The sequence below is a fragment of the Nomascus leucogenys genome, chromosome 2, assembly GCF_006542625.1.
Source record: "Nomascus leucogenys isolate Asia chromosome 2, Asia_NLE_v1, whole genome shotgun sequence".
NCBI classification, from domain to species: domain Eukaryota; kingdom Metazoa; phylum Chordata; class Mammalia; order Primates; family Hylobatidae; genus Nomascus; species Nomascus leucogenys.
In genome coordinates this window covers 71,966,650-71,982,709 of record NC_044382.1, presented here as the reverse complement: position 1 = coordinate 71,982,709, position 16,060 = coordinate 71,966,650, and the positions used below count along the sequence as shown (strand labels likewise).

The window sequence follows — 16,060 nt, the reverse complement described above, 5'->3', positions numbered from 1 at the left end:
TTAATTATGGTTTCAGTTATTCTCTAATCAGTTTAGATGTGGCTCACTTTCTCAGGCAATCTGAGTGGGCTTTCAGAAGTGGGAAATATGATCTACTATTGATTGAAGAAAAGCAACCACAACACAAATAAGTCAAAATAATAGCTAATTGCTAAATAATTTCAAGTTTTTTATGTATGTGATTTTTTTCCCTCACCAATTTATCTTCTCAGTTGTTTGGCTTAAGTTATTATTTAAATCAGTTTTTATTGTAAACATGATGACTGAAAGGTAAGAAAGGATAGACGTAGTTCAGAATAAGCTGAGTGGCAGAAAGAAGCCAAAGGCTATATGTAATCTACGGAATGAGATTAATAATCAAGAACTCACTGTGTGTAGAAGTAAGCAAGTTCACTCACATATTCACATACTATATTATATGATTTATTATCTTTGAGATGGGCAGGTGTGGTCTTCTATTACCGCTTTCCTAGGGTGTTGAGAGTTCTAGTCCTTCTATTTTCTTTTCTGGAATTACCACTTTTCCTATGGCTGAATGGAGAAAATATTATTTATTTGGGGATCTGGAATTGTCTTCTCAATGTTGATTTTTGTATTTTATATAACTGACTTAGTTTGGATGAGGCTTCCTTTCTGTGAATTAAATTTATATGTGACTTGATCAGAGTTGTATTTGCTGATGAGGAGCTGAGACTTGAAGCCTTTTCACCTATTGTTAGGTAAAGTGATTACCACTTAGAACTAGGTTGAGACCTTTTGAGATGTGGGTCTTTCTTTAGCTCTCCTCAGTCTATGGCAGTGTGTGGACTCTAATATTTAGCCCTCACACTTAGAAATTCAGTGTTAAGGGCATATATATAAGTTCCCAGTTTGTGATGGCCGTTTGTGATAAGGTTGGTATGTGGAAGTTTCATAGACTGATTATGTAAGAAAACTGACTTGATGTTAGTAGCACAACTGGTGTTGGAACAGATATTTCTTAGATTGGTTTATGCTATTTATATTTAAATGTATTTAAATTGATAATATTTATCCTGGTATAAGATTGCCTTATTCTTAGTTGGCAACGTTAATTTAAGATATGCAATTCTCAGCTGCTTTTCTCTTACATTTTTATGCTTGAATAATCCAAGTGTTTACAAATTCCTACCTAATTTTTTAAAAGAGGTGCGGATTATAGTGAGATGGTCTGCTTTGCCGTATAGCTGAGGGTAGTGGCGGAAGAGGCCACATACTGGATGCTAAGTTAAATAGAGAAACAATTTATTTACACTTCAGATGTATTTTGCTTAATGAATGTATCAGAAAAGCCAACACTTTCTGAAGTGAGTTTCTGTTCTACCATATTGAATGTTTATAATGCCGATGTTTTGTGTGTTTTTCAGGATTGGCACAGCTGCACTGGCCGTTCAGGTTGTGGGCAGTAACTGGCCCAAGCCCCACTACACTCTGTTGATTACAGGCCTGTGCCGTTTCCAGATTGTACAGGTCTTAAAAGAGAAGCCATATCCCATTGCTGAAGTGGAGCAGTTGGACCGACTTGAGGAGTTTCCCAACACCTGTAAAATGAGGGAGGAGCTAGGAGAACTATCAGAGCAGTTTTACAAATATGCAGTACAAGTAAGTTGCTTTTATTTTTTGTTAAAACCCATTTTTCTTTGGTTCCTTTGCTTTCCTAAGATAGAGTGAATCTGTTGGATGGTGAAGTTTTAGGACAGTTTACATTTAAATGAGTTAGTAACATAATATATTAATTCCGATTTACTCTTGTCTGGGGTTGTACCTAAATCATTCCAGGACATATTGGCCTACCCTTTCTTAAGTTTTCCATATGTTATTTCTACAGCTTTCTTTCTAACTTCTACTGTCTCTAAACTAGATAATTATTAAACCTAAATATTTAAAGCTAAAAAATGAAATACTGCACAGAAGCTATTTGTCACCAAAATATCTAGGAACCATTTATATGACTTATAATATATTACTTCAAAAGTCAAGATCACATTGTCTAGCAGTAACTATGGTAGATCAAGCCTGTGGTGGGCTGATTTCAAGTATGGTTAAAACCTTGATTAACTAGAATGCTGGGAAGGTTTAATGCTGCATTGAATATTTGACTCTTTAATTCTAGTTTTTTTTTGTTAACTCTAGATATAACAGAAAGCACCTATTCCCACCCCATTTTGTTTCAAACCTTAATGAAACATATTATAAAATTATAAAGTATAGTCTTCTACTTTTCTGTTAGTATAATCCAGTGACTATAACTAGATCTATGAGGATCAAATAATGTTTAAAAGTCTCAATTATAAATACTACTGATCATTGAAATATGTGTAGGGCAAGTGTTCATAGCCTGTGGTACTTGTATCTGATGTGGCATTTGAAGAGCCATACTTACAGTGTAATGAACAATAATAGAAAAATAGAAAATTTGAGGGCCAGGTGCAGTGGTGCACACCTGTAATTGCAGCACTTTGGGAGGCTGAGGTGGGTGGATTGCTTGAGCCCAGGAGTTCGAGATCAGCCTGGGCAGCATGGTGAGAGCCCGTCTCTACAAAATGTACAAAAATTAGCCGAGTGTGATGGTGCGTGCCTGTAGTCCCAGCTACTGGGGAGGCTGAGGTGGGAGGATTACTTGAACCTAGTAGGTGGAAGTTGCAGTGAGCCAAGATTGCATCACTGAACTCCAGCCTGGGCAACAGAGCGAGACCCTGACTCAAAAAAAAAAAAAAAAAAGAAAAATAGAAAATTTGAATCTGTAATTTCTATGTGGGCTGAAAGAAAGGACTTTGAGGAAAGAAATTTCAGTTTGAAAACTGGAATAAGTGAATATACTGCTTAGGAATAAAGGAGATTGAGAGAAATAGAATTTCTTTTTCTTTTCGGCAGTGATGTTCCCTGGGTCTTTGTGCTTCTATTGGACATAGATAGCTTCATAGCCTCTTTTGCTTTGCTTTTACTTCTTTGCACTTTGAATCTAGAGAAACTTTTTAAGCTTGTAAAGATTTTGCAGTGACATTAAAAGAATTTTTAGAGATAAATAGATCACCACACATCTTACTATCATCATGCATCAAATTTAATTTTTGTTCATCTTCTGGGCTCAGTTCATATTCAATTATATGTTTTGTTTTTGTATCCATGTCTAATGTTCATATTAAGTACTTTTGTTAATTTCATTGAGTTAATATATACTAATTTTATAATTTCCCTTTTTCGACATTACGGTTATTTCCAATTCTCTTTCATCCCCTAATGCATCTACTTCTACAGCCCTCTTCAATGGACTTCTTCAATAGCGTGCTGTCTCCTAGTTCTTCTGTCTTGAAACTTTTCTCTTCACTGAGCCTTTCTAAAAGAAGTTTGGGGCATCCCTTTCCCTTGAGTAAAAGACTTTAATGGCTATAGGATGGACACCAAATTTCTTAGTATAACATTAAGACCGTTTGCAACTTGTCTTGGGCCTGTCTGTCTTGCCTCAACTCTAGTTATCACCTCATTGACACCCTAGTTCTAGCTCTACTGAATGTAAAACAGCTTCACATTGAGTTATTTTATGTCTCTATGATTCTGCCTTCAGTTTTGCTGGGAGTGCTCTTCCATCTCTGATTTTTTTTTTTTTTTTTTTAAATGGAATCTTGCCCTGTTGCTCAGGCTGGAGTGCAGTGGTGCAATTTCGGCTCACTGCAGCCTCCGCCTCCCGGGTTCAAGCAATTCTCCTGCTTCAGCCTCCCGAGTAGCTGGCATTACAGGCACGCACCACCACACCCGGCTAATTTTTTGTGCCTTTAGTAGAGATGAGTTTTCACCATGTTGGCCAGGCTGGTCTCAAACTCCTGACCTCATGATCCAACTGCCACCATGCCCGGCCTCCATCTCTGAATTTTAAAATTGAAGCTATGCTTTCCCAGCAGCTGTAGGCTGTTAGTGTTCCTCTCTCTGTGCCTTCACAGTCTGTCGTACATGTCATTTAACATAATGCTTATCACATTGTATTGAAATGTATCTTATAGGTATTTTTTCTCTACCAAACTTGAATTCATTTTTCTCCTTTAGCCATCCTGTACTGAGCAGTCTATTGGGTCTGGCAAATAGTTTGTACTCAGTAAATGTTTGGAATATGCGTTTTAACTGTTTTATTTTGGTAGGGTGAATTCCTAGTAGCAAGGGTATTCAAATTTTATTATCTACTTCTTCCACCTGAACAGCTTCATCGTAATTATACTTTAATTCCCTTCATTCTAGGCAGGTAATGGATAGGTTCCAAAATTACAGTGTTGTTGGAGAGGTTTGATTATTACTAGCACATGAAATCTGATTTGAATTGACTAAATGAGGGTTTAGTACATCATTATGAATTAGTGTGAACTAAGTTTTGCAGTGTTAACTTCTCTGAAATCTCAGTCGCATAACATGAGTGTCTTTCTGGCTCATGCTTCATGCCTGAGACTAGTGGGGGTTGTGTCTGCCTATTAAAGTCACTTGGACCCAGGTGGATTGGAGATTCATCTTAAGACATGCTTCCCTTATCTCTGAGGCAGGAAAAGGAAATGGGGTGCATCTGTCATTGGCTTGTAATGCTTCTGCCCAGAAGGAGCTGTCACTTCCACTGTGTTTCATGGATCAATTTAAGACTCATAGACACACCTATTAATATATTTGAAGGAAGTTAGAAAGAGCAGTGCCCAGAAGAAAAGGGGAGTTTGTCAGTAGCCCTAATGACTATCACAGTTACTGAAAGTGTGTCTTGGGCGTAATCTATCTTAACTCCCAGATATACGCTGACAGTTGTTTTTCTAAAAGTCATTCACAGTCAGTGCTCAGATTCTAGTTAGTCCAAATTGATATGGTTTGGCTGTGTCCACACACAAATATCACCTTGAGTTGTAATAATTCCCATGTGTCGGGGCGGTGCCAGGTGTAGATAATTGAATTACGGGGGCGGTTCCCCCAAACTGTTCTCTTGGTGGTGAGTAAGTCTCACAAGATCAGATGGTTATATAAATGATAGTTCCCCTGCACACGCTGTCTTGCCTGCCACCATGTAAGACAGACCTTTGCTTCTCCTTTGCCTTCCTCCATGATTGTGAGGCCTCCCCAGCCATGTGGAACTGTGAGTCCATTAAACCTCTGTCTTTTATAAATTACCCAGTCTCTGGTATGTCTTTATTAGCAGTGTGAGAACAGACTAATACACAAATGTTATACTAAATATTAATATTTCAGCTTCTGATTGGCCATAATAGCATCAACTATGCTAAATTTCTAATAATACACATATTTCTAATAATAGGCATCTAATAGGCGTTATACTGTGATTATGTAAGAGAATATTCTTGTTCTTAAGAACAAGGGTCCTTAATCTGTGACAGGATTGGAGATTTAAAGAATAAGGATCTCGATTCTGCAGCTTATCCTCAAGTGTTCATTAATTATGTGTGAGTGGGGAGAGAGAGAAAGCAAACATGGCAAAATGCCACTTTTCAGTTGGTGAATTCAGTTGGTGAATCTGGAAGAAGGATATACAGGAGTTATTGTATGATTCTTGCAACTTTTTTGTACATTTGAATTGTTTTCAATAGAAAGTTAAAAATAATCATGGCACAAGTTTACAAAACCCTTGTAAACATTAGTATTAACTACTTTTAAGCCATTATTGCTTTTCATTCTGATTGACGTTTTGAAAGTACTTTTCTTTTCTTCTGAGGCCTGTAAAATACGTGGACTATATTAATCAGTGATCTTTCAGAAACAAAGACTGAGGCCCAAACATTAAACCTAGATGGAAATCTGATTTTTAAAAATTCACAAATAATGCCAGATTTCATTTAAAAGACTTTTTTTCCCCCTTCTAGTTGGTTGAAATGTTGGATATGTCTGTCCCTGCAGTTGCTAAATTGAGACGTCTTTTAGATAGTCTTCCAAGGGAAGCTTTACCAGACATCTTGACATCAATTATCCGAACAAGCAACAAAGAGAAACTCCAGGTACAGTGTTCCCTTCTTGAACGCCAGGTTGCTTTGTCACTTTTTATTGAGATCTAGATAGTGAGTAGTTAAGTTTTGACCTTCAAGAGAAAGATATTGGAGACCCAAAGTAGTTGAAATGCTTTTACATTTAAACTGACTTTCAAATGTGATTGTTTTATATTTTTGTTTACACAAGCAGCTCTTTTATTTGCATAATCAGTAATAGTAGTCAATTTACAGAAAAAGTTAAAGCAAAGAATCATAAAAAGGTAAATATTTGACTGGGTGCTCACACCTGTAGTCCCAGCCCTTTGGGAGGCCGAGATGGGTGGATCGCTTGAGATCAGGAGTTCGAGACCAGCCTGGCCAACATGGTAAAACCCCATCTCTACTAAAAATACAAAATTAGCTGGGCATGGTGGTGCACGCCTGTAATCCCAGCTACTCGGGAGGCTGAGGCAGGAGAATCGCTTGAACCCAGGAGGCGGAGGCTGCAGTGAGCCAAGATTTCACCACTCCAGCCTGGGCAACAGAGACTCTGTCTCAAAAAAAAAAAAAAAAAAAAAAAAGGTAAATATTTAATTTAACTTAAATATGTAGACATTCTTTGATTCAGTATTTTTAAACGTGGAGCCATGGCCCTTCCTTTATGTGTGGACCTGCTTTCTTAGAATCTTCATGATGTTTCTTATATAAATCACACCTATGGTGCATTACTTATAATTTTAAATTTATATTTATTTAAAGTGAAGTGAATTTTAAAGACACTTGAAAAGTAATCCAGGTGTAGAATCCTACATTTACATGACTTAATTCCTAAACTGTAATACTTTAAGTTTTCTTGCACACTTATTTTTAAGGTATTTTTAAAGCAGTCTTTTTTACTGAATCATCCTAGAATATTTGTTTGTTTTCAGTGAAACAGCTCTTTCATATGTTATCAGTTTATTTAGTACTTAAATCCAACCATTATAATAACAAATACAACTAACACAAACAGGTTGGTTATAATTAAACCAGTAGAAGAGTTACAGGACTGCCAGAGAGCCCCCTGGCTGTGGGCGGCAGCAGTGTGTTTTACTGCGGGAACGGAGAGCGGCCCGTGCCCCGACAAATGACTAGTGAGAGTTGGTTGAGTGCTTCTGTTCTCTTGTGTATGTAAACATTTAATATTTTGAACCTATAATTTGTTTAGATCTAATATGAAAACACATTCTGGGCTTCAAGAGAATAATTCCCAGATAGAGTTGACGTCAACTGTGTGTCTGGTTTTTTTATCTTAAAAACACACAGCTTTGGCCGGACGCAGTGGCTCACGCCTGTAATCCCAACACTTTGGGAGGCTGAGGCGGGTGGATCACGAGGTCAGGAGATCGAGACCATCCTGGCTAACACAGTGAAACCCCGTCTCTACTAAAAATACAAAAAATTAGCCAGGCATGGTGTCGGGCGCCTGTAGTCCCAGCTACTCGGGAGGCTGAGGCAGGAGAATGACGTGAACCTGGGAGGCGGAGCTTGCAGTGAGCCAAGATCTCGCCACTGCACTCCAGCCTGGGGACAGAGCAAGATTCCGTCTCAAAAAAAAAAAAAAAAAAAAACACACAGCTTCATTTTAAAGTGAAAAACCAAGATCCTGTTTTTTCTTTCTTTTTTAAGGATTCTGATATTCATCTCAAACAACCTTGCTGATTAATATAGTTCATTTGGTTGTCTGAGCCATAGTGTAGCTGTGAATACTGTCAAGAATTTTTTTTTTAACTTGGCAATTTAAACCATGGCTCTGACTGCCTGTTTTTGGATTGTGTGTTTCTGAGAGAGATCCTATTAATTGACTCACATTTCCTTAGATTTTAGATGCTGTGAGCCTAGAGGAGCGGTTCAAGATGACTATACCACTGCTTGTCAGACAAATTGAAGGCCTGAAATTGCTTCAAAAAACCAGAAAACCCAAGCAAGATGATGATAAGAGGGTAAATATTTATTTTAACCCATTTCAGGTTTGAAAAAAAAAATAAGGAGAATAAAGAGAGGAACAAAGAAGAAAAGTTTATTGTCTCCTACCACTCGCATTACTGATAAAATTTAGGTGTTTCCCTCTCATCCTTTTCTTTGCCTGGATTTTTTTTTTAAAGCATGTAAGCATTTTTCTCACTTTGTTTTGGTTATTATCCAAAAGGATAATTTACTGAGCCATTTCCCCTTTTGTGTTGTTTCCAATGTTTTGTGCATTGTAAACACTAACAAATAACTATGATGGGTGTCTTTTGAGTATAACATTTTTTTACTGCATGTAGTATTAAGAAACTAATACAAAACTCTTTCTTAAAAGGACTGTATGTTGTGTCAAAATTTGGCTGTTTTCAACTTATAATAAGTTTCCATTTTTATTTAGTCCAACTCTTGATCTTTTTTTGTTTTCTAAGCTTAAGTCCTCTAACTTCTAGTGGCTTGATAAATATTCACTTTCCTTTCAGTTTAACTTTAGTTGATTTTTTAAAAAGTATTCAATTCTTTAACCCATACATTATTTTGAAGACAGCAGTTGTATTTTTCCCTCAAATAGCTTTTTATTTGACTCAACACCACTAATTAAATAATCCTTCCCATCCCCATTATCATCCGTTACATTTATATGTACGATGGGATCTGTTTGAAATCTATCTTGATCTGCTGATTTTACTATTTTTATGTCTGGACAGAGTTTATGTTAGGAAGATATATTTGATGTGGACAGGATATGAAAATGGCAGTTCTCTGAAGGTGTTGAGATGCAGCACTCTGACTTAAGTGAAGCATTGAGAATTATATTAGCAATTTGATGTTCATCAGCACAGAAGTCTTGTCATCAAAGAGAATGCATTGTAGAGAAGGCAGAACAGAAGGGAAGAACTCCTCCCTGGTGGGACTAGAGAAGGGGCAATAAAGTAGGCTGAGGAGAGAGATAGGAACAGTGATCATCATGCTGGCGATTAGTACTCCAGGACACCATGCTGTTTAAAACATGCAGAAAGCTAGATTATTTCTGGCTTGAGATCAGGTCAGGGACTCAATTACTCATTATGTGTAGAAAGACAAATCCACTGGGAGTTGCAGAAAACTGCAGCTTACTCTTAATAAAGTTTGCCATCACTTAAAATGAAAGTTTTTCAAAAGTGCTCCAGAAAATGATCAAGCAAGAGACAGTTATTTAAAAAGTAGGAATTAGGATAATATTTGGAGTTAGCCTAAAACTCTCTCCTTTTTTGTTCCCCTAAGGGTTGAAAAGCACTGTTTTAGCAGTCAGGAAGGAAAAATGCATTAAAAAGTGCTTTTGTCTTAACAATGAAATCACTGATATGCTTATAGAAATCTCACTTTTAAAAAATATATAATATGTTCAGTTTTTTATTTATAATATTTTATCTGCTGATGACTTATATAAGAATAAAAGCATATTTTAGTACTTATGTTTTTATAAAATTAAATTTTTATTTACTGCTTTATGTTTTAAACATTTTTATATTTGAATGTATTAAATAGATAAATTTTCCAGGTTAAAAAATAAGTTCTGGGCTGAATGCAGTGGCTCATGCCTGTAATCCCAGCGCTTTGGGGGAGGCCAAGGAAGGAGAATCGCTTGAGGCCAGGAGTTCAAGACCAGGCTGGGCAACATAGTGAGACCTCATCTTTACAAAAAAAATTTAAAAAATTAGCCAGCATGCTGGTGTGTGTCTGTAGTCCCAGCTACTTAGGAAGCTGAGGTGGAAGGATTACTTGAGCCAGGGAGGTTGAGGCTGCAGTAAGCAGTGTTCATGCCATTGCACTTCAGCATGGATGACAAAGCTTGACTCTGTCTCAAAAAATAAAATGTTCTGGGGGCTTTTAAATTAAATGCTAGTATATAATTTTGCTCTAGTAATGGTTGTTTATTCATGAATTTCAAGGAGCACGTAAGGTGGTTTTAACATATGATACAGAGATCATAGAGAACACAAAGGCCATTTGACTTTGCACAGAATATGTTTTTTAGATTTGAAAGAACAATTTTGGCGGGATGGGAACAGATGCCAAAGGCTCACTGAAGTAATTGATGAGGTAGGGGATCTGGTGGTTATAGCCACTTGTTAGAGAAGCAGAACCTCATAAGAAAGGAAGTAAATAGTGCGGTAGTTAACTAGAAGAAACTAGAGGTAAGAAAAAAATACTTTGAAAGCAGGAAAGCTTTGAAGGCAAAATAGAGCCAGTGGTGGAAAGGTTGAAGATGCTAGGAAGAAATTTTGTAATGTAGGAGATAAAATGGAATTTTTTTCAGTCACCAAATGGTACGAAGTAATGTATTTCAAGAAAATAGTGGCTGCAATAGTAGCTCAAAGAAAGATAATTTCTAGATGGTTTAATTATTTCTAGTATCCAGTTCCTTGAAATTTGTTTTCTTATGCAAGTATTATTGTAAGCATATACCAAAGAATCATGTCTACCTTATGCTGGTCTACGTCTGCAATTCTGCTGCTTCTCTGTATACAACTGCCTTTTGATTATCATTCTGAACTTCACTTCCTAAAGATATAGACTGTAGTCATAAAAATGTTTATTCAGCACTAGTCATAATCTTTTGTGTACCTGAGTACTTCATTTCCAATTTATTTTGACATACGGTTTTACTCTTCTGCTTTCTACGTTAGGTTATAGCAATACGCCCTATTAGGAGAATTACACATATCTCAGGTACTTTAGAAGATGAAGATGAAGATGAAGATAATGATGACATTGTCATGCTAGAGAAAAAAATACGAACATCTAGTATGCCAGAGCAGGCCCATAAAGTCTGTGTCAAAGAGATAAAGAGGTAAATTATAAAAGGCATTTGTTCATTATTGTTTTCATTCTTAGCACTCCTGATTAACACCACTTTCACTACTCTTTTCTCAATTACTGAGGATACATAATACAAGTCTTCCACCTGCAGTGTGCTGTCAAGCAATATAACTCTTGCAGGTGCCTTTTTGTTGTCTGAAAGAACAGACCATGCTTCTTTGTTTATATGTAATGTTTGTTCAGTTAGCATCATATTCTTCACATGTGACTTTTCTTCTCTAGATTATAAACTCTCAAGGGCAAGGACTGTCCATTTCTCTTTGTACAAGACAAAGTACGGGGAAACCTTGATAACAGAATAGGATATATGGGTTGATTACATTTTCTGGATATCCCCAGCATTAAACTGAAAGCCATTTTTCCTTTGCATACTTTTAACTTTGTAACTCTTATTACATTTTCTTTTATTAGTGAATTGTAATGAGCCTGCTTGAATGCTTAGTGACTTAATATTTGACTTTCTGAGGCTCACAGTTAAGAACATTAGTAATTGTAGTTGATGGGTATTTTATATTGCCTCTGACAGTAGTTACTATGTGTAGAACGTTTATTATGTGCAGAACACTTTGCTAAGCACTGCATATATTGTGGAAGTAGCATTTGTTATTAAATATATATTAGCTTGCTTTTATGAGCAGACCTCACTCATCTCTGATACAAAAAAAATAAAATTATTGTATTATGCATAGTTAGGCACTTACATCTTACTGTGATAAGTAAACCAATGGATATGTGTCACTTGACTATCCCTGTGAGCTTAAAAGGGACACACACTAGTGAGGCCATATTTCCAGGCTAGAATTAGACATAATGTTTTCTCCTGCAGTTTGCAGGTATCTGCCTTATTTTGTTTTGTAAGTACCTTAAGTACTTAGAAAATATGAGAATATATTGTAGAGAAAGCAGAGCAGAAGGGAAGAACCCCTCCCTGGTGGGACTCCAGAAGGGGCAGTAAAGTAGGCTGGGGAGAGAGATAGGAGTGGTGATCATTACATTACAAAACAAAATAAATGTTTTATTATCTGGATACTTTAAAACTTTTTCAGATTTGTTTAAACATGCATGATACATCTAACCAAGAAAGAGAGTTGTGTTTGATTTTTCTGTTATGGAATTTTTCTGTGTTCGTGAACATGTTTGCTGTGTATTCTTTCTCCACAGACTCAAAAAAATGCCTCAGTCAATGCCAGAATATGCTCTGACTAGAAATTATTTGGAACTTATGGTAGAACTTCCTTGGAACAAAAGTACAACTGGTAAGCCAAAAAATAACACCTTTTTTGCAGTCTAATTGTCACTCAGAAAGCTCATGCAATTTTTCATTTCAAATTTACTCCACTGACTGTCGTACTGTTAAATTATTTTTGTTTTCAGTTTTTTTGAAACCATTTTATTGAAGTGTGATTGGCATACAAAAAGCTGTATATATTTAATGAATACATCTCAGTGAGTTTCAGAATAAGTATACACCCATGAAACCATCACAATCTTCATAGCCATAAACATATCCATCACCTCCAAAGTTTCCTCCTACCTCTTTTGTGATTATTGTCATCATTATTGTTGGCTTTTTTCTTTTGGTGCTGGTGGTAAGAACATTGAGCGTAAGGTCTAATGTTAAATTAACAATATTGTTAGCGATAGGCACTTTTCTTTATAGTAGATCTCTAGAACTTATTTATCTTGCATAAGTGAAACTTTGTTCCCTTTAATCATCACCTCCCATTTCCTTCTCCTCTCATCCCCTGGCAACTACTAGTCTACTCTCCATTTCTGAGTTTGACTATTTTAGATTCCACATGCATTAAATAGGTGAAATCATACAGTACTTGTCTTTCTGTGTCTGGCTCATTTCACTTAGCATGATGCCCTCTAGGTCCATCTATGTTGTCACAGATGGCAAGATTTCCTTCCTTTTTAAGGTGCATAATATTCCATTGTATGTCTATACCACGTTTTCTTTATTCACTTATGTGTCAGTAGACATTTCAGTTATTTCCGTATCTTGGCTATTTTAAGTAATACTGCAGTGAATACGGGAGTGCGGATATCCCTGATTTCAGTTCCTTTGGCTATTTACCCAGAGGTGGGATTGCTGGATCATATGGAAGTTGTATTTTAACTTTTTAGTAACTTCCATACTATTTTCATAATGACTGTACCAATTTACATTCCTATCAACAGTGTACAAGGGTGCCCTTTTCTCCATATCCTCACCTTCACTGGTTATGGTTTTTTGTTTGTTTGTTTTTTTAAATAATGGCCATCCTAACAGGCATAAAGTGCTTTCTCATTGTGGTTTTGATTTGCATTTCCCTGATGATTAGTCATGATAAGCACCTATTTGATTTTTTGCTGTTAAGTTTCATGAGTTCCTTATATGTTTTGGATATTAACCCCTTATCAGAAATATGGTTTGCACATATTTTCTCACATTACATAGGTTGCCTTCTCATTTTGCTGAACTTTTAAAATTCTGTACAGAAGCTTTTTAGTTTGATATAATTTCACTTGTTCATTTTAGCTTTTGTTGCCTTGACTTTGGTGTCATATGCAAAAATACCATGCCCAGAACAATGTCAAGGAGCTTTTAAAATATATTTTCTTCTAGAAGTTTTTCAGTTTCAGGCCTTACATTTAAGTCTTTAATCCATTTTGAATTAATGTTTGTACGTGGTGTAATATAAGGGTTCAAGTGCATTCTTCTGCATGTGGGTGTCTGGTTTTCCCAGCAACATTTTTTTGAAGAGACTGCCCTTTCCCTATTGTATATTCTTGGTGCCCTTGTTGAAAATTGGTTGACCTTCTAGGTAACCTTATAGGATTTATTTCTGGGCTCTGTATTCTATTCCATTGGTCCGTGTGTCTGTTTTTGTGCCAGAATCATACTCTCTGATTACTATAGCTTCATAATATAACTTGAAGTCAGAAAGTCTGGTGCCTCCATGTTTGTTCTTGCTCAAGATTGGTTTGGCTAGTCAGGGTCTTTTGTAATTTCTTATTAATTTTAGGATTTTAAAATCTATTTTTGTGAAAAATGTCATTGGAATTTTAATAGGGATTACATTGAACTTGTAGATTGCTTTGAGTGGTATAGACATTTTAACAACATTCTTCTAGTCTACAAACATGTAATATCTTTCAATTTATTTGTGTCTAACTTCTTTCATCAGTGTTTTATAATTTTTAGTGTACAGACCTTTTACCTCCTTGGTTAAGTTTGTACTTACGTATTTCATTCTTTCTGAAACTATTGTAAATGAGATTGTTTCCTTAATTTCTATTTATTTATTTATTTATTTATTTTGACATGGAGTTTCACTCTTGTCACCCAGGCTGGAGTGCAGTGGCATGATCTTGGCTCACTGCAACCTCTGCCTCCCAAGTTCAAGCGATTCTCCTGCCTCAGCCTCACAAGTAGCTTTAATTACAGGCACCTGCCATGACACCCGGCTAATTTTTTGTATTTTTAGCAGAGACGGGATTTTACCATGTTGGGCAGGCTAGTCTCGAACTCCTGACCTCAAGTGATCCACCCGCCTCGGCCTCCCAAAGTGCTGGGATTACAAACGTGAGCCACTGTGCCTGGCCCTTAATTTCTCTTTGGAGAAAGGTTTTTTTTTTTTTTTTTGAGCTTTATTGAAGTGTAATTGACATACAGTAAACTTCACAAATGTAATATGTACATTTTGATGAGTTTTGACTTACGTATATATCTGTAATACCATCACCATAATTAAGATAATGAGCATAACCATCATCTCCAGAAGTTTCTTCATGCTCTTAGATAATCCCTTTCTTCTTCCCCACCCCTTTCCTTCTAATCCCCAAGCAACCACTAAAGATTAATCTGTATTTTCCAAAATTTCATATAAATGGAATCATACAGTTGTGAGCCCTTTTTTTTATTTTTTTATTTTTATTTTTTTATTATTATACTTTAGGTTTTAGGGTACATGTGCACAATGTGCAGGTTTGTTACATATACATATGTATCCATGTGGCATGTTGTTTTGCTGCACCCATTAACTCGTCATTTAGCATTACGTATATCTCCTAATGCTGTCCCTCCCCCCTCCCCCAACCCCACAACAGTCCCCGGAGTGTGATGTTCCCCTTCCTGTGTCCATGAGTTCTCATTGTTCAGTTCCCACTTATGAGTGAGAACATGCGGTGTTTGTTTTTTTGTCCTCCGATAGTTTACTGAGAATGATGGTTTCCAGCTTCATGCATGTCCCTACAAAGGACATGAACTCATCATTTTTTATGGCTGCATAGTATTCCATGGTGTATATGTGCCACATTTTCTTAATCCAGTTTATTGCTGTTGGACATTTGGGTTGGTTCCAACTTTTTGCTATTGTGAATAGTGCCGCAATAAACATACATGTGCATGTGTCTTTATAGCAGCATGATTTATAGTCCTTTGGGTATATACCCAGTAATGGGATGGCTGGGTTAAATGGTATTTCTAGTTCTAGATCCCTGAGGAATCGCCACACTGACTTCCACAATGGTTGAACTAGTTTACAGTCCCATCAACAGTGTAAAAGTGTTCCTATTTCTCCACATCCTCTCCTTTTTTCTGGCTTCTTTAATTCAGCATGATTATTTTGAGGTTCATCCGTGTTGCTGTATATAACAGAAATTTGTTTCTTTTTATTGCTGGAGTTGTATTCTGTTGTATGGATATACGTTTATCAGTTCACCTGTTGATAGACATTTGGATTGTTTTCAGTTTTTTGGCTATTAAAAATAAAGCTGGCTGGGCACAGTGGCTCATGCCTATAATCCTAGCACTTTGAGAGACCAAGGTGGACAGATCATTTGAGCCCAGGAGTTTGAGACCAGCATGGGTAACATAGGAAGACCCCGACTCTATTTAAAAAAAAAAAAAATAATAATAATAAATAAGATATTTAATAAAATAAAATATCAAAAAATAAAGCTACTGTGAACCTAGTAAATTTATTTAATGTTTGCATGTCATGACAAAATACTGTGTTTTAGTTGAAAGGAAACGTTTCTTGGTACTCTGAGATGCCGTGTGTGTCAGCACTAGAGATGTATAGCAGCCATGTATCCATCATGAAAATAATTCCATTGTTTATCATTGCACATAGCACAGAGAACTGAAGATGAATAAATTATGGTATAAAAGGAGTCATGTTAAGCTCCTAAACCATTACTACATAGGATTATGTCTAGATAATTGTGAGTGTGGTTATAAAACC

The 16,060-nt window shown here is 36.3% G+C and overlaps 1 protein-coding gene across 3 annotated transcripts in view; it reads left to right on the top strand.

Moving 5' to 3' along the window:
- LONP2 (lon peptidase 2, peroxisomal) overlaps positions 1 to 16,060 on the top strand; it is a 120,713-nt gene that overhangs the window by 6,844 nt on the left and 97,809 nt on the right. For 2 of the 3 annotated variants that reach the window (XM_030797441.1, XM_030797429.1), the window contains exons 2-6: positions 1,386 to 1,620; positions 5,859 to 5,990; positions 7,820 to 7,942; positions 10,634 to 10,797; positions 11,988 to 12,082. In XM_030797441.1, the coding sequence (XP_030653301.1) occupies positions 1,386 to 1,620; positions 5,859 to 5,990; positions 7,820 to 7,942; positions 10,634 to 10,797; positions 11,988 to 12,082 (749 nt within the window). The remainder of the gene's footprint in view (positions 1 to 1,385; positions 1,621 to 5,858; positions 5,991 to 7,819; positions 7,943 to 10,633; positions 10,798 to 11,987; positions 12,083 to 16,060) is intronic. The other variant, XM_030797437.1, reaches the window with a different exon arrangement.